The following is a 23591-nucleotide window of genomic DNA, read 5'->3' as shown; positions in this document are numbered from 1 at the left end:
GTTGGAGAAAGATAAATATCATGTGATCTCACTCATTTATGGAATATAATGAACAACATAAACAGATGAACAAAAATAGATCCACAGACATAGTAGCATCAAACAGACCACCCATCCTCAGAGGGAAGGCAGAGGAAGGTGGGAGGGGGAAGGGTAAGACATCAACCAAAGGACTTGTATGCATGCATATAAGCATAACCAATGGACACAGACAGTAGGGGGGTGAGGGCATGTGCGGGGGAGTGGGAGTGGCCAGGGACAGGTCAATGGGGGAAAATGGAGACATATGTAATACTTTAAACAATAAAGAATTTAAATTTTAAAAAAATAGTCAAATAAAGAGCTTCTCGGACAAAAAAAAAAGGCTAAAGAAATACATCACCACCAACCCAGCATTACAAGAATGCTAAAGGGACTGCTGTAATGAGAAGAAGAAAGAGAGAGAAACCTAGACATACAGAATTAAAATGGCAATAAACAAAGTCAAAACATTTCCATAAAATCGAGGCAAAAAAGGAGAACCATTCAATGTGACAATGCGATAAAAAGAACAGGATTCAAGGTCCTTATCGCAATCTGAACTTGAATCTCTCTGCAGGCTTGACAAGGAGACAGTAGTCATTTACATTCCTCGTAAGGTGATCACTTTCAGGCCACACTTGTGTTCTGAAGCAATTCTAAGGTCGATGGATCAGGGAAGGGAGAATATAGGAGGAACACTACACATTTTGCCTGTGAAAATGGCAGCCATCACTCGGCCCAAAGGATCTCAAGGTTTCAAGGGAGGCCAAGACCTCAGGAGGGAACTACAACCAGGGCTGGTCAAGTCCTTCCTCTCAGGAGCAGAAGTTAGGAGGGTTCCAGAGAGGAAACCATGCCTCATGGCAATGCTGCAGCAGCATTTTCTGTTCTTCAGAGCCAACCAGTGAGGCTGTCACTGAGACACAGTCACCGAACAACGACTCAACGCATGGGGCAAAGAGGGATGTTTTTGAGAGAAGGCACTTCAGGTAGCATGTTAGCAAATCCTACTGCTGATTCAATCTGCCACACAGCCTGTTAGGATGCTCCTGCTCCCGGCAGCCTGACTGCACACATGCATGGAGGCCTGAATGATACCAGTAGCAGGAAGAGAGCTCCTACTCACCTCCCTCTGCAGAGGCCGCAGTGATGGGATGGTGCTTTCAAATGCTCTGCCCCCTAGACACATCCGTCCTTACAAGACCAGAAGTGATGATTCAGAAAAGATGCTTAGGGCTCGCAGAACTGGTGCAGGAAGCTTCTGGAAGGCCCTCTCTTCCAGCTTACACATGCCACTGCAGCTTCCCAAGGCCACTCACTAGCAGCTCCTACTTCTACTAACAATAGTTTTGTTCCTTGGTACTGGTTCTGACAGTTACACTGGGGACCCCCAATCAACTACACCTCCACTTCATGCCCTGGTGGAGTCCCCTCTTCCTGAATCTGGGTCGGGCCTGTGACTTGCTCTAATCAACAGAGGACAGTAGAAGTGATGCTGGACAGTTCTGTGGTTAAGTCGTAAGAAGGCCTGGCCACTGCTGCCTTACACTCTTGGGAGATCTGAGCTGCCACGGAAGAGGCCCAGCGACCCTGCTGTCGAGGCCACATGGAGAGACACGTGGAGAATGAGACCCGAGGACCGCGTGTACAGAGAGGGGCCCAGCCACCCAGCGTCTCAGCCAACCTGCCGGCCAGCAGGAGAGACACCAGCAAGCGACACCAGCAAGATGCTGAGCCCCATCAGACTGAAGAATAGACAGGAACAAAGAGACATTTTAAGCCACTATGTTTTGGGTGGTTTGTCAGCAACAATTGAAAACCAAAACACTGGTTATCCACAGATGCATTTTTTTTAAAATACAAGACAATTCTCAAATGAAAAAACAACACACACACACACACACATATATATGGCAAACATTTCCCCACCACAGTAGGCTGAATGGTCATTGGTTATCTGCTAAGAAAAAGCACACCTTGATCCTAAATTCCCAGGATTTTCCCCATGATTTCTTAAAGGCAATACAAAGGAAGAGAGTCAAGTTCTGAAAGTCTGGGGCACTGGCCTAATTGTCATTTAGCCCCCCAAAAAAGAGGCCATCAAAATGAATTACCCATTACTGGACAAATGATGATAAATAAAACTGTCCTCATTTCTACAGGATGTTGTCATTTAATTTCCCCACTTTTTCCTCTAACAAGTGCCCCATTATCCCCCCCAAAGAGGGGGGAAAATTAAATTTGTTAGGCTTATAAAAAGAAAGAAAAATGCCAATAACTAGGATTCGAATCACCACCATCTGCAAAGTACAGAGCACAAGTTAACTGCTTCCTCAATTTAAAATAAAACTCTATAAAATATAACACTGTCTACACTGTAGAGATGATTGCTTATCTGAGGAAATGAGCAACTGGAAATCGGGTGGTGCTGAGTTAGAACGGAGTGGTCTTTAAATGGTTTCAGATTCTGTTCATCAAAAGGGAGTCGACCACAACGCAAGCCTTCGAGGTTCAAGTTCATTCTTCACATAAACTTTCTTGCATCTGTTCTTGATCTTTTCATGGAGAGGGTGAAGCCCACCTCTGAGAAGAAATAAATGAGAATTCTGAAGGAGCATGCATCTAAAAGTCCAGCAAGGCATTAAACCACTTAACAGAAGATTTAAAGCTTTTTAAATATACTGCTCATTGAAATGAGAATTTCAACATGAAATACTAAAACTATGAGTTTCTAACTTATCATTAAAACATACAGTGCACATGGGTCACTGTCTGAAAAGGTGATTGACAGGGTGGAGATGGACAAGGGAGATGAATTTCCAGCAACAGAGCTGAAGGGACGTGCAGTGGAGCCAGTCGGAGGCTCTGGCTGTCCAGTGCCCTGTGTCACGCAGCCTGTCAGAGGCCTCCTGGGATGAGAACTGAGACATCCTGACTCCAACCATCCTGTGCTGTGTCCCACGCTCCCCAGATCCTACAGATCATCTCCTGCACAGCTTGGACTAACCATATCAACCATTGCCCATCACCAATACCAACTATCTATCTACAATAAATGCTAAGCTTGCCCTTCTCAGAATTAATTCTGCATTTGCTTTTAATGCTTAATGCTAAAATAAATCCAGCTTGGAAAAAAGAAGTTCAGGGATGCCCAGCCAGTGTGGCTCTATGGTTGAGTATCCATCTATGAACCAGAAGGACACAGTTCAATTCCTGGTCAGAGCACCTGCCCGGGTTGCAGACTCAATCCCCCTCTCCCTTCCTCTCTGAAATCAATAAAAAAAATTTTTTTTAAAAGGCAGGAAGGCAAAAATAATGAACCAACAGCACTGCCATTTCCTACCTATTTCTGTGCGGAAGTTTCAGCGGGTTTTCTCATCTGAAGCTCTTCTGCTGCTGCATCAGACCCACGTTCTCATAGACTCGAGCATTATCTTCTCTCATCCTCAAAAGAAAAGAGACATTAACAGAAATGCAGACCATGTGGTTTAAGTTTACATGACATTGGTAAGGCACACAGTATATCTCTGGGGACCAGCTACAGTGAGGATATAGTTCCTGCCCCTGGAACCGGCATTCTAGAACAGGATAAAGGACATAAATATACAGCAAAGCAACTGTGAAATTAAAGTGAAATACGAGCCTCAAGCCCCTCTGCTCTCAGGGGTTTGGAGGAAAGTGAATTGTTTTCCAGGCGGGCAGAGCAAGGGAGGCCTGTGTAATGAGGACTCTGAGTTAGACCTTGAAGGAGGGCAGGGCATGTACACATAGGAAGGAATGGTTCTCGCCCTAGCCGGTTTGGCTCAGTGGATAGAGCGTCGGCCTGTTCAACCAAAGGGTCCCGGATTTGATCCCGGTCAAGGGCATGTACCTCAGTTGCAGGCTCCTTCCCAGCCTGGCCCCTGGTTGGGGCTCATGCAGGAGGCAACCAATCGATGTGTTTCTCTCCCATTTATGTTCTCTCTGTCTGTGCCTCTCTCTTTCACTCTCCCTAAAAATCAATGGAAAAATACCCTCAGGTGAGGATTACAAATAAATCTATACATATAAAAGGCTAATATGTAAGTGTCCATCCAGGTAATGACATCACGTAGCAACACCCAGCTTCCTCTCCCTAGCAACTAGCCTCCTTGCAGTTTCTTCAGCCCAGGAACATGGCCTGCTTTATAGCCAGGTGGAAACATTTCACACTGTAACCAAGTGTCAGAGAAGCATTTTCCCCATGCCTCATCTCATTTGAGCCTCACAGAAGTCCTGGAGTAGGTAGGTAGAAGACTCATGGATTCCTATTTTCTTTTCATTAGCCGGAAAATGGAGATTTACAAAGCTTAGAAACTTGACCCGACTGAAAAGCAGAAATGGTGGACCTTGAAAATGACTTCAGATTTTCTCACTGTGCAGAATATAGTCAAACACTGCTGCAGTTAAATATTTTACCCTTTGTTCTTCCTGTGTGACCTATAATAATAATCTGCTTTGTGTTGATATTTACTGCTGGGTTGCTGACAATTACCAGAAAGAGAAGTTGGGGTGCTTCACTGGGATGGAAAAAGTTTAGCTACATCAGAAAGCAGGTCTGCATAACCAGTGGACATAAGACATTGGGGGATAGGGGAGGCTAGGGGATTGTCTAGGGCGGGGGGATAAAATGGACACATATGTAATACCCTTTGTAATACTTTAAGCAATAAAAAAAAAAAAAAAAAAAAAAAAAAGAAAGCAGGTCTAACTAAGCAAGTTTATTCTATACATATAAAGGCTAAGTTGACTCGCACATGCACGATACAGTGGGGCCTTGACTTACGAGTGTCCCGACTAACGAGTTTTTTGAGATACCAGCTGTCTCTCAGCCGATTTTTTTTGCATTGAGTTGATAGAGTAATTTGAGTTAACAAACTCCTTAACGAGCTCGGTCTTGGAACGAATTAAACTCGTAAGTCAAGGCCCCACTGTACATATAAAGCTCTCGCTGGGGCCAATCGCATGCATGTGTTTCGATCTGTCATTGTCGATCGTGAATTTGGTTGACACTTCTATTATAGAGAAAAGGCAAATAGCGATATTAAAATATTTCTTCTAATTAATCTCCTTTCAATGTGCACAAATTCATGCACGAGAGAGAGAGAGAGAGAGAGAGAGAGAGAGAGAGAGAGAGAGAGAGAGAAGAGAGAGAGAGGAAGGAAGGAAGGAAGGAAGGAAGGAAGGAAGGAAGGAAGGAAGGGTTCTCACTTCAACCAGAAGGATCTGAATGGGCAAGAGTGCCAAGATGGGAAAGTGTAAGAGCAGTCAGGCCAGAAATCTGGTTACGTAAAGGGGAACATTGAACATGAAGCTCAGTGGGAGGTGGGAGGGTGGTTAGGGCCTTGGGATGGAGGCCAATGCATCAGAGCCCCGACTCTGCTGAGCAGGGAGGGGATAGCAGAGCAGTCCCAGAGAGCAAGGAATCAAGCAGCTGTGGGTGCCAACCAGGGGTGTGGAGACAAAACAAGGAGAGGGTCGGGATGTCCTGGGTGTGTGCCCTACGAGGGAATGACGAGAACAGAGAGAGAGAAACTGTTTATGTCACAGGCAGGCCTTGGTGACAAGGGAGTCATCAGAGCTGATTCTGTTGGGCCAACATGGGGGAAAGCTCCCTGGCAAGGACTCAGTCCAGACCTGCTGGTTCCACTGCAAATTATTACAGATGGCGATTTAAAATACCAACTTTCCCTGTCAGTCCGTAGGGAAGAAAAAAGCAGATAGAGCGAAGAGACAGCATGGTGGAGAGCATATTTTTGTTATATAATTTCATTTCAACATTAAATAGAAAGCAAATATAAACACAAGCCTCTTCTATGCCATTTTAAATGTTTATAGAAGAGTATTAAAGTCAGCAGGGGTTTAAAAATCCACATCAGAAGCATATAGAAATAAGACCCTTAAATGGGAAAAAGCAAATGTTATACCAGAGAATGGCTAGAATATATAGAAAATAATAATTACAACTGCCATTCACATAATCAATTTAACCTGTTTTCCTATCGTGTTTGTTTAAACATGGAGTTGGCAAAGTTTTTCTATAAAGAACCAGGGTAAATAATTTAGTCTCTGCAAGCCAAAAGCAGTCTCTGTCATATATTATTCTTGGTGCATGTGCATGTGCGTGTTGGTAACCCTTTAAAACCCATTCGAGAACTGTACTCAAACAGGCCACAGCCAGGATTTGGCCTGGGGGCTGTAGTTTGCTGGCCCCTGGTTTAAACACCAAGCAGACTTCTGTTGACTATGGACTGTGTTGACACATTAGTAGTGAATTAACTTACTTTTACTTAGTAAACACTCTTAATAAACCAAAGGGGGTGCTGTCCACCTCTGCAACAAATCCCATGCCATCAAAAGAATAATGAGGTTCTTCTAAAAAAACCACAACTCGATATACTCACAACCCCATGTAATCCTACTTGTGTGCGATCAGACTTCAGGTACATTCAAATTCAGGCAGCCACTGATATACTCACAAATCAGCTGGCCAACAATTCAATGAAAGATGTGTGCTACAAAGACTTGTAGGTGGTTGGTATTTTTTAATTTTTAGGGGTTTTTTTTGTAGAGCCTGCCCCAAGAGCCCAGCCTGGACCAGAAGAGCCCAGCCTCGCCCCTAAGTGATACCTCCTCTCCCAGCAGACCCCAGGGAGCCAGCCTCAGTGTGTCAGAGTGACTTCCACAGGCACCTCCTCCTGGAAAGTCAGCAGCCCTTTCAACCTCGGGCTCCCAGGCCACGTGTGCTCACTGAAGGGTCCTTTCCTCTCAGGCAGACCGGGGCTTCCCCATGGCCGGCTCAATGTGATTGTAATGGACCGAGTCCGGAATAGACCAGCCAAGGCCTAGGAGCCCAATCTAGTCCCAGAATGGCTGACAGTCGTTCTGAAGAGCCGGCCGAGCCCCTAAGACCCCAACCCAGTCACAAATAGCTAAAGACAGTCCCAGAGGGCGGAACCTAGCTCCAAAGAGCCTAGTCTACCCTGAATAGGCCAGCCGAGAACTAAGCCAAATCTAAGTCCCAAAGGGCTGAAGAGCTGAGACTAGCCCCTACAACCCAACCTAGACCCCAAAAGCCAAAGCCAGTCCCCAAGGGCAGACCGAGCCTCCAAGAGCCCAGCCCAGACCCAACAGCTGAAGCCAGTCAAGACTTGTAGTTTTTAAGCTTGGCTATAGAATTATGTTCAGGTGAAAAGAGTTTCCTTCATTACTACTTACTCCGCACAGGATGGAGTTGGGGTGCAAGGCGGGAGGGGGCTCTGATCTCCAGCTGCCTGGTCCGTGAGGGAATATTTAATATTTGTATACTCGTGACCTTTCCTCTTGCTTTTCTGAAAGGTGAAGATTGCATGTATAAGGATATGACTTTTTTAAGGGAAGAAAAAAGCAAAAAAGGCATTTCACAGAGAGAGAGAGAGAGAGAGAGAGAGAGAGAGAGAGAGAGAGAGAGAGAAACACTGAGTGGAGGGAATCATGCACGCTGTTTAAAAATGTAACTGTGAATGGAAGTTAACAAAGAACTCTACTTCAAAATGGCAGAATGTGAGAAGAACCACTTATAAAAACTCAAGCCCGACCGGTGTGGCTCAGTGACTGAGCGTTGACCTATGAACCAGGAGGTCACGGTTCAATTCCTGGTCAGGCACAGGCCCGGGTGCAGGCTTGATCCCCAGTGTGGAGCGTGCAGGAGGCAGCAGATCAATGATTCTCTCTTATCATTGATGTTTCTCCCTCTCTGTCTTCCTCTCCCTTCCTCTCTGAAATCAATAAAAATATAATTTTTTTTAAAAAGCTGGGAAGGGAAGTCCCTAAATTCTCCAAAACAAGGATAAAAACCAAAACCTCTGAATGAAATAGTGAGAGCTTTTCCAAGCCTTTCCCACCAAGAGTGCATTATGTGCTTTACGACATTTCCAAAGTTTCCACTTTGTACCCACAGTGATGCACTTTCTCTGTGTTTACTGGGAATCCTTCACTTTGAGCCACTTTATGCTTTAACCCTTCCTGACCCAAATTAAGTGTAACTGGAAGATAAATATACAATAGCCTATAGTAACAATCTACATATTTCATAGCACTTACAATAACACAGTCAGACTGAAAGCACGGAAGTTCAAAACCAGTAGCTTGTTAATGATTTGACCCTACGCTTCCAGACACACACTATCTCTGAAGATGTTTTTCTGCAATGAAACAATCTAGTGAGTCTTCCGGTGTGAACTGAGAACTGACCAAACTAATTAGTTGCCTCTGGCTGACCATTCTTTGTGCTGCCAGGCTAGAAACTGTTCAGTAAAGGTGGCAGGTCCCATTTTGAAAAGAGCTTAGTTCCTATTTTGAGCATAGCAACGGGGCTGGGGTGGGGGAGGGGAGGGAGACAAGCACAGCTCCCCAAAAGAGCAGTCTCCTCATTTCCCTCGTCTCAGCTCATTCCTAATTAACTCAGCTTTGTGTCTGTTATGAATAGCTTCAAATGGAAAGGCTCCAGCGCCACATTCTTCTTCATTATGCATGCTTATTAAAACTGAAATTTCACCGATTCCAACTCGACCAAATTAGTGGTTCAAACCACCGTATGCTATCAAGAGTGAAGCATTCATTTAAGAGATGGAATCAGGATAAATATGGTCTGGATTAAACTGGAACAGGCTGGAAACATCAAGACTTTAAGTTCTAAGCATGCCATGTGAGCTGGGGAAAACCGTACCCTTCCTATGTGGCACTTCCCCAAGCTGCCAGGCCAGGAGGGTAGCATGCGGCCCCTCCCCAAGCTCCTCCAGACTGAAAAATCAGAGCCATGAAGCAGGGAATAGTTTTCAGAGAAGCCCTTCCTGGTTGGGGGAATCGTTTCCCATTCCCAAATAAAGACAGTCTTCTGCCCTGGCCGGTGTGGCTCAGTTGGTGAAGCATTGTCCCATGCACCAAAAGGTCACCGGTTCAATTCCTGGGCATGTAGGGGGTGTGCAGGAGGCAGCTGATCAATGTTTCTCTCTCCTCCCTAAAATCAACAAACACTTTTTTTTAAATGTCTCCTATCAGAGCCTGTCCTGATCAAAAGGAGAGCATCTGCCCTAGCTGGTTTGGCTCAGTGGATAGAGCATCAGCCTGTGGACTGAAAGGTCCCAGGTTCCATTCCAGTCAAGGGCACATGCCTGGGTTTCGGGCTCAATCCCCAGTAGGGGGCGTGCAGGAGGCAGCCGATCAATGATTCTCTCTCATCACTGATGTTTCTATCTCTCTCCCTCTCTCCATTCCTCTCTGAAATCAATAAAAAATATATTTTTTAAAAAGGAGAGCATTTGCCAGCTGCCCAGAAAAGAAAATGAAAGTCCGAGTGCCAGGCTGTGCAGGCTCGGTACCTGTTCTTCTTCAATCCTGCGTTGTAGTGTTTCGATATAATGCTGGACGGCCATATAGATGAACCGGTACTGTGCTTCTGTCTGGACCATCCCTGACCTCTGAGATCGCACCATCTGAATCGTTTTGGGAACATCAATGTCACAGTCGACACCTACAAAGCAAGCACACGAAGCATCAGGAGAAGGTGCAGAGCCAGGATCAAGAGGTTAATGCCCCACGTTTAGCAGGCTCAGACATAAAGCACATTTAGTCTTTAATGTTCTGACCAAGCACGTTCCAAGGGCTACAGCACTGGCCTCTGATCAATACCAATGATCCCGGATGATTACATGATAACGTGTCAGGGGTAGGGTTCCCCCACTTTCCAACTCCACCCCGTCAGCGAAGAGTGAGTAGGTGGCTGGGTAGAGACCACCACTGCATATTCAACAAAAGTCACACTGGGATCCGCAGATCCTGGGCTGCATTTTACGCCAAATGCTCAAACAGCATCACTTCTGTTCTCTGGCAAATGTATTGAAAGTTGGAGTCTTCGGCCCAGATTTGTGAAAATTTTTAACATTCAAATTTTCTTCCCCAGGCTATTTTCACTAGCACTTTCTGCCCATAAACTAAAAACAGGAACTGTAGCCTCTTGCCCTCCAGTTGACCTACCTTTCTCTCTGATGATGTCAATAAGGATATCAATCACAATGAACGTCCCTGTCCGGCCAATTCCAGCGCTGTGGGCAGAGGACAAGAAGCAATGACAATGAAGTCATTCACGGAAGTTTTATACTCAAAACCATGCTATTAATATGAACAGAACCAATATCTGCTCTTGGGAGTATTTATAAGATTGTCTATTTATATTGGGAAATATATTTGCTAAGAGCACAGGGCTTTGGAGTGAGTCCAACCTGCACTCGGAGCCCAGCTTCTCCAGCACAATGTGCCTGGGCAAAATCTCTTAACGTCCCTGATCCTCAGTTTCCTCATCTGTGAAATGGGGATAACAGTACATACCTTATAGGGTTGTTGTGAGGATCAAATGTGAGTTGTGTGTGAAAAACATTAGCCCCAGAGCTTTTAAAAAATTGAGTAAAGTTTCACACACATCTACTTGCCCAACACATGAATGAGATTTAGGAAACCAAGCTTTCCCCAGAATAACCATGAAGCCCGAACTTAGGCACCAGAAGCCTGCAAACTCTGGGGCAGAGGCCACAGAACTGGCTTCCAGAAGCCTGGGTGAGCAACGGTCCTAACCTTTTGAAGCAAAAAAGTATATTGTTGGGGGGGGGGGGGGGGGAATATATGTCATTTCTTGGTAAAATAGAATCACAAAGAAATGAACCCTAAATTACCCTATTAAAAAAGAAAACCAAGCAAACATTACCAGACTAGGAGCTCCTTGAGAATAAAGACTGTGTTCCCCACCCCTGTACCACCATTCCCAGTACCCAGCAGTCCTGTAGGATCTACAAGAAATAGACTTTGGGGTCAAAGTGTTCCTTAATGCAGTTTATCCATGCCTCAAAAAGAGATTAAATTTTTCCCACGGTTAGACAGCTGGGGGTAGGTAGGTTAAAAAAGCCCTGGGCGTTAGGAGCCGAGACAGGCTGTGGACGAGGGTGGGAGGGCTGGTCACCTGCAGTGCACCACCACTGGCCCCGCATCCATGATGCTCTCCTGCTTATGGTGCACCTCCTCCAGGAAGTCCAGCACACCCCCGGGGTCACTGGGCACGCCGTGGTCAGGCCAGGTCCGAAAGTGGTATTGCCAGACCGTTCTCTCCGTATTCCCCTGGAGTAGAGCCAAGAAAAACCAGAAAAGAATTAAATAAATCAAGGGATTGCGGCATTGCCTGATTTTGATCTTTCTCAGATCCCATGTGAGCCAGTCGCGCCGGTCAGCACGAAGCCCCTCCCCCTCCATTTGAAGGTGCTCGTCAGTTTTCCAGATTGCTCCTCCTCTTGGATCGGGCTGAGCAACCCCGGAGTCAACTCTTGGCCTTGGTCACAGAACCCAGATGTCTAGTGCGGCAATCTGTCCTTGAGGAAACGCCAACCTAAATCAACAGCAGCGAGCATTCCTCTCTGATCAGCCTCGTCCAAGAGCAGCTCAACCCAGGAGGCCACTGAGGTCGTGGGGCCCTGGGGCTCTCCTTCCTCAAGTCACTCGTTCCTCTTTGTTCTTTTGTACCTAACCCTTCTCCCCTCCCCCAAGCACACATTTTTATTATAATATCATAATATCTGCATTTCTTCTGTCAAGTACAAAATAGATAAGAAGTCAGGCTTTGCAATCAGATGGCTGGATTTAGGCCAAAATCCCAGCATGCACACACACTGTAGTGACTGGACAGCTCTAGGCCTCACTTTCTTCCTTTGCAAATAGGAACAATAGTCCCTCTCTCACACCACTGTGAGGATTAAACAGGAGCAACTAAACACACAGCCACTGCTCTGCAGATGGGAGGAGGCTCAGCATGTGGGCTCCTCTGAGGACAGTGATCACTAATTAAGGTCAACCATGGTCCCAAGGCTGCAAAACACGCAAAAGCATCACGTGCGGGGTCCACCCGGGTGAAGTCACTGAGCAGCACTATTCATCGTTACATCTCCTTCTGGATCTGGAGGCAATCCAAGCTAAGTGACATTTTAAAAGGGGATTTAAAAACAAGGACAGAGTAACTAGACCAGTGTCCACAACCAGAATCTGAACCACAATTAGGATCTTTTCTTGAATTATGTGCATTTAATTTGCTGACATCACGAAAAAGATTTTTCTGGATGTTACTGGTTAGCTAAAAATCAAGGGGCGACACAGTTGCAGGAAGGACAGTTGGGGAATGAGAGAAACCAGCTCCCTACTCATCCATGCTCCTTCTCCTTGATAAAGGTCCCTCAGGTCCCTGCCCCAACTTCTCCTTCCCAGGCAGTTAGGAGGCTTAAATGAAATGATGTGACAGCACGTTAGAAAATATGTAACATGTTATATAAAAAGCAGATAACAGGTGACCAGCAATTCTGGAGAAATGATGGGTCCTGTGTCACCACCTGCATCAGAGGGTGCAACACAGAAACCCAAACACCAACCCTTCCCATACCTGCTGCTCAAAAATCTCTGATACAAGATGGATGGTTTATCACTAAAATTGAAGAAAACCCCATTTGGAATCCTTGTCCAATGTCTTCTAAATCTCGCTCGCATTTCTGCTCGACAGCTGCCGTTTCCCAGCTCCTCTCGGCCACCATCAGAACTGCACGCCCACTGACATCAGAAGTCCCAGCATCCATCCTGGACCACAATCTCTGAGGTTTCCAACCCACTTTAGCCCCACCTCCAGGCGCTTCACTGAGCCCCTGCTCAGATTCCACACACTATCCTGACAATCACTCTCCATCATACACCCTCTCCATGCACTGTGACCCCAGGCAAAGCCCCCCAGACCGGACAGACACAACCACCCACTTCCTCTATTTGTATGGGAGAAACAGGGTAGAGTGTCCATGGAGGAAAGTCACACAACCAGGTGATTGGTGTCATACATATTCACGTTCACCACCTCATTGGGGCACTCAGCACTGCCCAGAAATTTACTGGATTTCTTTTCTTTTTTTCTTTTTTTTTTTTTTTTTAATATATTTTATTGATTTTTTACAGAGAGGAAGGGAGAGAGATAGAGAGTTAGAAACATCGATGAGAGAGAAACATCGATCAGCTGCCTCCTGCACATCTCCTACTGGGGATATGCCTGCAACCCAGGTACATGCCCTTGACCGGAATCGAACCTGGGACCTTTCAGTCCGCAGGCCGACGCTCTATCCGCTGAGCCAAACCGGTTTCGGCAAGAAATTTACTGGATTTCTTGCCATAGCCCACTGTCCACTCGGGCTCAAAACCCTAAGATGTCTCTAATTCTTCCTCCTCCTCCAATAATAGCCAAACTACCCCCTCGCCCTGCAGACTTCATGCCTGGGAATCTTTCACATCCATGGCTTTTCTTGCAGAGTTTGCTCTGGCATTTTAACAAAATGTGCATTTCCATAGGAAGGACTAAGAAGGGGACAACAAGCAAAACAACTGCTGGCGTCTCTGGGAGATGTAGAGAGAAGGCCATTAGACCCAGACCATTGCAGAGGCTCCGAACAGGCCTCCCGACCATCGGGATCACCCATCCAACCCCTCTCCCAATTGCCCCGCTACCAGACACCTTCCTGGCACTCCATTCTGCATGTGTTCACTCGGCTGAGAACAGTCACAGGTTCTATGACAACTAATAAATAAAGTTCACACTTCTCAACATAGTGCTAAGACTCGGCCTCGACTTGGTCCCAACCTGTCTCAACACAAGTTTATCCCCTAGATTCCCAAGTGCCTTCGTTCCCCATAAACCCCACTTTCCTGCAGTTTGCACTTCAATGCCGTGGCTCACAATGGCACCTCTGTCTGGGAATTCATCTCGCACGGAATCCCCATCCTTAAGGGCCCAACCTCTTCTGAGACTGTCTCCCTGGTGCCCTAGCTGGAAGGAAGCCCAGCCTTGGCAACACCATGGCACTTCAGATGTGTGGGATGGCCTGTGTCTGCTCTAGAGTACGGCTACTTGTATATGTGGTTTCTTGCTGCTATGTGATCACAATTCCTTAAAGACAAAGACTGTTTCATTAAGCTTTGTATCCCCAAAGGCCTTGAATAAGAAAGCCCCTCTCTAACCGTCCAATTAAATAAATCCAAACCTAACCATGCCATCTAAAGTTAGTCAGTCCAGGGACAAACCTGAACTATATGCAGTTAAAATCTGATGCCGTGAAATTTGATCACTAAATAGGCCTCAGGACCTTTGCACTTGCTGCTCCCTGTGCTTGGGACCCTCTTCTCTGAACTCTAGATTCCAGACTCCTCCACCTTCAGGTCTCAGCTCAAGTGACACTCCCTCAGAGAAGCCCTCCCTGTGTACTCCATCTCAAGTACACACTCACTCTATAGCATGCCACCCTGTGCCTTCGCAGTCGGCACAATCAGAAAACTTAGTTGCTCATTTAAATTTTAAACTTCTATCTCTAAGCTCTGGAAGAGCAAAGGCTGTAGGTCTTGTCTGCAATGTACCAGCAGTGCCTTGAGAGTACCTGGCACATAGAAGGCATTCAACAAATGGCTGCTGAACCAATGAGTGAATGAATGGATGAATGATTGTAACTGCATGACCCTGGGTTGCATATCATAAACAGTTCCCAAAGTCTCTAAAATACGACAATATACTTACTTGTCCAACCTTTGACAGTTTAAGTTCTCTTAACGTATAGTCATGAGCGGCGCTTTCTTTGACGTTCCTAACACGCATGACCCCATATTCTTTCAGAGCAAACTCATCAGGCCAGTATTTGACACATTTACTCTGGAAGGGAACAGATATAAAAAGACAGTTAATATCTGTGAGCCAGCAGAAAGCAAATGTCCAAGTTTTGCTTAACAACCACTAATCTGGAGAAGGGCCTTTCCATCACTGAACTGTTGGATTTCCAAAGAAAAGGAGAGAAGAGTTCCAATTAGAAAGCAGGGACTTGGAGAACCAGGGAGGAGGGGGAAGAAAAGGCCATGTGTGCAGAGTTGTCCCATCCAACACTCGGGTCAAAGGATAGTCTATGCTTGTTTATTTAATTCTAAAGAATCACAGATGTGCCCAGCCGGGCAGCTTAGCGGTTGAACATCAACCTATGAACCAGAAGGTCACGGTTCCATTCCCAGTCAGGTCATAAGCCTGGGTTTGTGGGCTCAATCCCCAATGTGAGGCGTGCAGGAGGCAGCCGATCAATGATTCTCTCTTATCATTAATGTTTCTATCTCTCTCTCCCTCTCTGAAACCAATAAAAATATATTAAAAAAAAAAAAAAAAGACTCAAAGATGCAAAGAGAGGAAATGCCAGGTTGAGGGTGTTGTCTAGCAACCACTGAGATTTGAATTCTAGAGCTCTGCCAGCCGCTCCACAGGGGAGGCAAGCAAGGACTCTGGAGGTGGGTGAGCTGCCCAAAAAGCCAGGCCGTCTGGTTCATTTCCACCCCTGCGTAGGAGGGCTCTGCGCCTTATCTAACCCAAGTGTGAATACCTCCAGCACAGCAAGGCAGCCGCCGGGGTTTTGAACCAGCTGCTTTTTCTATATCCAGACCCATTTGCTACCTACTGCACACGTCACCTTCGCTTAACTGGGTGCCTGGGAACGCCAAGCCTGCAAGAGCTGCTGGCTTCAGAGCAGGCAGATGGGAAAATATAGCACCAAGAAACCATTCTTGCTGCCAAAGAGGAAGACACTCCGCTCCATGAGAGAGGAGTCTGTATATATATGTGCCCTGAGTAAATAATGATGTTGTGTTTTGGGGTCTTTTTTCTGGGCAGGGTCACCGATGCTACTTCCTTTCCACAACCGGACACAAATATCAGCAAAAGACAATTTCCTTGTATTTTAGGAAAATGGAGAAATTCCCAGTTATAAAAATGGACGTATCAGAGCAGCTGCAGACTAGCCCCCCACAGTCAATGGTCAATTACAGAAAAGAAAAACATGGTAGGAGGAACATTCAACGAATTTAATGGATGGTGCCACTTTTTTGCTTGGCACAGCTTGGGGTCATTGATTTATTATTATTTTGAATTCGGCTTTCCCTCCAGTGTTTTATAGATCGAAATACCCTGTGACAGATTTAATACCATTTTCCCCAAATGAACACCTTTAATATTAATTGTACTCAAGGCTGTTACTGGCTAATCAATTTGAGGACTGCTGTCACTCAAGAGAACACAAAATTAAATCGTAACTCTAAAAACATTTTGGCTCACTTTAAATAGCTGTGAAGTACTACAGCCCGCATCCCACTTTTCCAAACTCTGATGTACACCTTGACACAAAATCTCTAAACTGTGAGGGCTAATACTTTAGTTTTGAAATTCAAGCCCAGGGATCCAAAGGAATCCAGTCTGGCTTTTATTCTGTTCGGGAGCAGGGATGATGCTGAGACAGCAGGGTGTCAGGAGGCCTGTGGAGAGAATAAAAGCCCTCATGTCACCCTCTCCACCCACGAAGTGAAGGGGAAGAATAGGAAGGCAGGCGCAGGCTGGGATGAAGAAGTGAGGAGGAGGCAGTGATCGGGCCCAGTGTCTGCTGTAGGAGCCTCTGGCAGCTCATCTGAAAGAGACAATAATGATCCTTCTGAAGGGATACGAGTATCCTGTCTTTACACCCTCAAGTCCTCTGAGAAACAGGTGGCCTCCTATAACTCTCATCGGGCAACACATAGAAAAGAGGTTCAAGGGAGTTCAGCTTTCCTTTCCATACTGAGGGCAGGTGACACTCACCTGAAGCGGAAACTATGAAGATGCCTTAACTCATCCATTAATTCAAGAACAGCTAATGTTACTGCAGGAGACCTTTGTTTCACAAAGACCAGATTAGGCCTCAAAGATCTTCAGATGCGTATCAACTACTAGTACAACAATGAAAATCTTATCCAATCACACTGCCCTTCACAACTACAAGAAAATTACAGTAAGAGGGCTAAAATCCAAAATCGCCCATCTGTCTTATGTTTAACTTCCAGGTATGACTGCTACATTCCATGCAGCTTTTATAGAAGCCAAATCAAGTATGTCTAAAAACACACTTTGCCTAGAACACAAACACAAACACAGAACTTTTCCAAACTAAGAAAGCTGCGTGGACAGACTGGCTTTGGCTAACACACAGCTATCACTCAATGAGATCTGTCTGCTTCTCTGAGAGGGTGGATGTTATAATTTCTGAACACCTGAAGTGTCATGAAGAGTGTGGGGAGATGGCTGCCAGGCATGCGCAGCTGGGGAGAGTGCACACTGGGAAACCACTCTGGAAGGCAGTTTGGCAGAACCTACATAAATTTTCAACATGCACACCCTATGACCTAGCAATTCCCGACATCTATCCTAGAGAAACACTTGCCACATAGACACAGAAGCAAGAATAAGACTGTTCACTTCAGCACTATTTAGAAAAACTGAACACTTACATGCCCAGCACATGATGGTTAAATAAATTATGATAAATATACACCATGAAATGTCATGCAATTACTATGAGACAGAAGTTAGAACATGTATTTAGTGGGAGAAATACCCAAGATGCACAATAAAGTTACAGTATGAAAGCACTTTTTCATATAGTATTTTTCAGAAAATAGTACTATATACTTCTATAGGTACATATATGTAGGTAAAGGCATAAATATGTAAATATAGGTATGTAATGCCGATAGCAATGCCTTTTAATACCTATACATATGTAAACGCCAAGAAGAGTGTAGAATAATACACATCAAACAGGGTTTATGTTGGAGGAGGGGACTAAAGTGGATGGACAAGGGATGGTGATAAAGGCTACTTTACTAATAACTGTGCTTGAATATTTAATTGAATGTATTGTTCAGGTCATTCAAATTACTTTCTAAATGCTTAAAAGTCATGAACAGTAAGTTTATGTGACCAGGGAAATCACTGTTGGTTTACTAGTACTCTAATCACCTGAAAGCACCAGGCAGGCCCTTCTTACACTCCCTTTTCAACCACTGTTTCTGGATACACCGGAGTAACAGCTGGATTTGCCCTCCCACCTTAAACAATTGAAAAACCAGAAAAATGAAATAACGTGTAATAGGATTAGTAATAAGAACATTAAAAGTTATTATAAATGTATTGTATGTGTTCAAAGGTATAGGGGATAATGCACACGTATAAAAGAAGATATTTGCCCTAGCCAGTTTGGCTCAGTGGATAGAGCGTCGGCCTGCGGACTGAAAGGTCCCGGGTTTGATTCCAGTCAAGGGCATGTACCTTGGTTGCAGGCACATCCCCAGTGGGAGGTGTGCAGGAGGCAGCTGATCGATGTTTCTCTCTCATCGATGTTTCTAACTCTCTATCTCTCTCCCTTCCTCTCTGTAGAAAATCAATTAAAATATTTTTTTTAAAAAAAGAAGATATTAAAAAGACCTTAATAAAACTTCTAGAGGTGAAATGGACAATATCTGAATGAAAAATACACACTGAATAGGGCTAACAGATTACACACTGTGGTGTTGGAAAAAAACACCACACATGTAAATCCACAGATCCAAGAAGCTCAATGAACCCCAAGCAAAAGAAACCTAAAGAAAACTATACCAAGGCACATCATCATCAAATTTCCTCAACGTCCTTTTTTCCAGAGGGTCGGTTAGCTTCAGCTTAACTTAACTTGTTTATTCAATTCTTAACATGGTCAACCTGACGTGAGCAATCATTTTAAAATATTTTATCAGAAAAGTATTTCATATACCTTTCCTCTCTCCACTTCTTTCGTTGTCATGACAATCACTCGGGAGTTCTCTTGAAACACCATGCGCCAAAAGTCATTCACCGTATTTTGCAGGCAGCCTTGTGTAGCAATATAACTCTTTTTGGGCTTTGAATTGTTGCACTTGGTTTCAAATTCAGGCTAGAAATTTAAGAAGAAAATCCATCCAACATTTGAAAGTTGCTTTTAAGACAGAAGAAAGGATTTAAAATAAAAAATATGTATGGTCAGAAGGCGCTGTGAAGAGCTAAGTTTACCATGATAATATTTGCATTGATGTAATCGGACACAGGCTCGTTGGGGTCACCGTCATGTAGAACAACCCTGGTATGATCGACTGGAAGAAAAAGACCACAGTCACCAAAGTACTCAGACCTCTTCAGGACAAACCTGTTCAAATCCGTTCATCCTCAACATAGTCCAAGTTGTGTTCATTTAATGGTAAAACCACATTAAAAAATTAAATCCTAAATTAGCATAACAATAACCTGAGCACCACACTTTGCCTTTCTTTAAGAGAATAGTCATAAGGCCATTTTCCTGGTTTTGATAATATACTATGGACATATAGGATTTATCACTGAAAGTGCCATTTCTGGGACCCTCGTCCAAGGCCTCCATCCTTCTGGGCCTCTTTTACCCATGGTTCCCTATGGGCTCCACCTGACAGCATCTGGGTTTAATGAGCTGCGCCTTCTGAGCCAAGTGCAGGTATGCACCCGAATCTCCAGTCTCAGGAGCTAGTGGCATCAGGGAGCAGAGCGAAGAGCCCTCGAAGGAGCTTGTCTGTCCCCAGGTGAAGGAACAGAGTCTCAGAAAGAAGGTGTGCCCCAGGAGCCAGGTACCACAGAGCAAGGACACAAGCCCGGGACCCCAAAGGGCTCCTGGTGTGGCCTGACACTGGGAGATCATCGCTCTTAGGCAAACAGATTAATCAACAGAAGAAAACAACCACACTCAAAGCCTCCGCCTGGCAGTTTCACTCAGTAATCAGCACGCAGGAACTCCGTGAATGAGGCCAGCAGTCCCTGTCCCAGTGGTTTATTTTGGAAACGGCTCACAATTAAAAGAGGCTAAGGCCTTGGATCTGCTGCAAATCAAAATCTGCAAGAGTGACGATGACTGAGCAGAATGCTGATACTTACAGGGCAGGATGTTTTTATATCTGTTTTTGTTTTTATTTTCTTGCCTCTGGCCCTCTTTTCGGCTATAGAGAAGTTTGCACTCCTGTTGCTGTAGTGTCTAGAGAGAAGCAAAAGTGAATATTATTATGCGTCAAAAGCTTTAAAAAAACAACAGCTTGGCTTGGTTTCTGCTTTAAGGAATTTATCCCAGGAAATGTTCACAGTCCTGAGCAATAACTCTAAGAATGTTCATGTTAACACTGTACCAACAGTGGCAAAAACACCAGAAACAACATAAATGGCCAATGGAAACAGCTGCCTAAATAACACTATTGTTCATTCATACAAAAGAACCTTCTGCAGCCATTTAAAAGATGTTCTTGGAGACTACTTCATGCCTTGGAAAAAGAATCAGAGTAAGTGTTAAGTGAAAAGAAGCTCCACCTTGCAAAACTGTGTATGACGGAAGCCATATGTTTTGCACTCATATGTAAGATATGGCAGAAGGATTACACCAAAAAGCAATGGGGTTCTGTGTCAGATTAGTGGGATTATGAAGGCCCTTTCTCCTACTCCTCCTTCTCCTTCTCTATTTTCTCACCTTTTTTTTCTTACATTTTCTACAATGAATAAGTATTTATAAAAGATAAGCCTTTTAAAATAACAATTACTGAGAATAAAGATGGTAAAGTGAACCAAATACATGCTGACAGAAGATTAGACTTGGGTGATGAGCACACAGCAGAGCATACAGATGCCATATTATAAAGTTGTAGGCCTGAAATTCATGTTAGTAGCCAGTGCTACCCGAATAAATTTAATTTTTTTAAAAGAATGAAAGCCAGTGGGTACTGGTGTACAGGATACAAATAACAGATGTGACCCATGTTCTCGAGGAGCTGTTGGCCCGCCTCCTTTTACCACTGTTTACTTCAGAGCAACCCTTACAGATGTCAGTTGTCACATTTAAATACCAGAGAACCGCAGTGGTTGGGGACTGGGCCGCAGGCATGTGAGCTTTGTGAGCAAGGCTCTGAAGACCTCCTTTGTTAGAGCCACAGGCAGCCAGCCTGTATCTACACAGACATCCATCCCCTCATGGCCTTCGGAGCCAGAGAGTGAAGAAGAAAACTCGGGGTCCTGAGGCAAGTGGTCAGGAAGGGCACCTCTACAGGTAAGGGAGGTGGAGACCACAGGAAAGAAAGGGACTAACACAGGCAGCCACAGCGGGACTGGAACTGGCCCCAACAGAAGAGGGAATGTGCCCTAGCCGGTTTTGCTCAGTGGATAGAGTGTTGGCCTGAGGACTGAAGGGTGCTGGGTTCGATTCTGCTCAAGGGCACATGCCTGGGTTGCAGGCCCAATCTCCAGTAAGGAGTGTGCAGGAGGCAGCCAATCAATGATTCTCTTTCATCACTGATGTTTCTATCTCTCTCTCCTTCTCCCTTCCTCTCTGAAATCAATAAAAATATATTAAAAAAAGAAGAAAAAAAGGAGGAGGAGGAGGAGGAGGAGGAGGAAGGGATGTGGGGAAGTGGAAAGTAGGCGCAGCTGCAGGACAGACAGGAGGGTGGATGAGCCAGGCTGAAGCATTTTCAAGGAGTAGGTTTCATTCTCAAAATGACAAAAAGTGCCTCTTCGGAGGACCGTTAGTTTCAAACAAACCTAATCTGTAACAGGAAATCACGAAAGTGAAAGGGCAAATCAAGAAAGTGAAAGGCAGACTAAAAAGAAGAGGAAAAATATATATCATTTATATATATTATGCATAGACATACTTTGTATATGTGTTATGTATATATACTTTTATAAATATATATATACTTTATATATACATAATATAAATAAATGCCAAAATGGTTACTCCTTAAAGATTTCTACAAAAGTGCCAGAGTCAATATTTCATAACACAGCAGCCCTGTTATTTCCATCTCATTTGTCTGAATTTCACAGACAGGTATGAAAGTCAGGAGTTTAAATTGCTATTTAACTCTCATTTTCAAAATGCAATATTCAGCCGTGACACCGGGCAAATAACAAAAGTGTTTAGCTAGCTGGAACCTGGGCAGAAGTAAAATACAATGTGAGCGGAACTGTGACAACGAAACGTCTACTCAAAATCTTAAATGAGTGCAGATTAATTAAAGCCATCTGCCGTCTTCAAGCCAGCATTTACTCTGAACAGTGAGCCAGTCTTACTGAGCAGTATTTGCCATGTTATTAGGAAGGAGGTTCAATCTTGATTTTTGAACATTAAGGTGAAGTCCAAAAAGACCAAATACTATGAACTGACTCAATTGCTTAAAAATCAACGAAGAAAAACACCTCCAACAAAAGCTAAACGAATTTGACACTTAGGAAACAAACTTCACGTGACATGTCACTGGCGGAGGGCGCATGGCCAGAGCAGTCTCTACAAAAGGTGCGTTTCATCCAGGCCCTCTCTGTTTAATCACCTTCCCTCTCTTCCTCTGCCTTTAAGGTCAAGTCCAAGCTTTTCAGAACAACTCACAAGGCCTTCTCTTCTGAGCTCGTGGAGGCCTGCCGCTAACCTCAGCTTTTACTTCACCAAGTAAAGTAAAAGCCTGTCTGTATCTCAGGTTCCTCCAGTGCAAAGTGAGGAGAATCCTAATTCCCTACCCCACAGAGCTGATGGAAGAGTGACATGAGATTGCTTTGTAAAGTACAGAAACGGGCCTGGCATACAAGGAAGCACATAAGCCCAGTCAGTGTGGCTCAGTGGTTGAACATCAACCCATGAACCAAGAAGTCAAGGTTCAATTCCCGATCTGGGCACATGTCCGGGTTGCAGGCTCAATCTCTAGTAGAGGGCGTGCAGGAGGCAGCCAATGGATGATGTTTCTATCTCTCTCTCCCTCCCTTCCTCTCTCTCTAAAAATCAATAATTTTTTTTTAAAGCATATCCCTAGCTGGTTTGGCTCAGTGGATAGAGTGTTGGTCTGAGGACCTGAACAGTCCAGGGTTCGATTCCAGTCAAGGGCACATACCTCAGTTGCAGGCTCCCCCCCAGCCTGGGCCCTGGATGGGGCTCGTGCAGAAGGCAACCAATTGATGTGTTTCTCTCACATCGATATTTCTCTCTGTCTTTCCCTCTCTCTTCCACTCTAAAAATCAATGGAGCCCTGGACGGCTTGGCTCAGTGTATAGAGCGTCAGCCTGCAGACTGAAGGGTCCTGGGTTCGATTCCAGTCAGGCCCATTCCCAGGTTGTGGGCTCGATCCCCAGTGGAGATGTGCAGGAGGCAGCCAGTCAATGATTCTCTCTCATCATTGATGTTTCGCTCTCTCTTTCCTTCTCCCTTCCTCTCTGAAATCAATAAAAATACCTTTAAATAAAATAAATCAATGGGTGAGGATTTAAAAAAAAAAAAAAAAGAAGGAAAGGACAGGCAGAACCCCTGTCCCAAGCACAGTCAGGTGCTACCTAGCAGCTGTCTGCAATTAATAAGGACTAGCAATGTGTCACCGCCCTCCCCCCCCCCCCCCAGCTCATTCCTCAGTGCCCATCAGCCCATTCTCATCTGTGTCCTTGCCTGAACACATTTCATTTCCCACAGAGAAAGGCTGTCATCCATCTACAACCAGGCTGACAATAAAAAGAACTCAGAAGTTGTGAGTTCCCAAGCTCTGCTCTGAGGCTCCCACAGCCATGAGATCATCAGCAACCCCTGCTGAGGGTGCTTCCTCCCCAGCACCAGGCTGAGGGC

At 44.9% G+C, this 23591-nt stretch overlaps 1 protein-coding gene across 3 annotated transcripts in view; it reads right to left on the bottom strand.

Annotated features, from left to right (window-relative positions):
* Nucleotides 1-1790: 1790 nt before the first annotated feature.
* The window catches only part of PTPN11 (protein tyrosine phosphatase non-receptor type 11), a 48933-nt gene continuing 27132 nt past the window's right edge, over nucleotides 1791-23591 (bottom strand). For 2 of the 3 annotated variants that reach the window (XM_036353915.1, XM_036353917.1), the window contains 10 exons: nucleotides 19886-19982; nucleotides 18998-19077; nucleotides 18723-18881; nucleotides 14651-14782; nucleotides 11030-11196; nucleotides 10054-10121; nucleotides 9399-9550; nucleotides 7258-7370; nucleotides 3365-3466; nucleotides 1791-2604 (listed from right to left, as the gene is read on the bottom strand). In XM_036353915.1, coding sequence (XP_036209808.1) covers nucleotides 3397-3466; nucleotides 7258-7370; nucleotides 9399-9550; nucleotides 10054-10121; nucleotides 11030-11196; nucleotides 14651-14782; nucleotides 18723-18881; nucleotides 18998-19077; nucleotides 19886-19982 — 1038 coding nt within the window. In that variant the 3' untranslated portion in view covers nucleotides 1791-2604; nucleotides 3365-3396. The remainder of the gene's footprint in view (nucleotides 2605-3364; nucleotides 3467-7257; nucleotides 7371-9398; nucleotides 9551-10053; nucleotides 10122-11029; nucleotides 11197-14650; nucleotides 14783-18722; nucleotides 18882-18997; nucleotides 19078-19885; nucleotides 19983-23591) is intronic. The other variant, XM_036353916.1, reaches the window with a different exon arrangement.

Source organism: Myotis myotis, unplaced genomic scaffold (assembly GCF_014108235.1).
Source record: "Myotis myotis isolate mMyoMyo1 unplaced genomic scaffold, mMyoMyo1.p scaffold_m19_p_20, whole genome shotgun sequence".
Taxonomy (NCBI): Eukaryota; Metazoa; Chordata; class Mammalia; order Chiroptera; family Vespertilionidae; genus Myotis; species Myotis myotis.
This window is presented reverse-complemented; position numbering and strand designations above follow the sequence as displayed.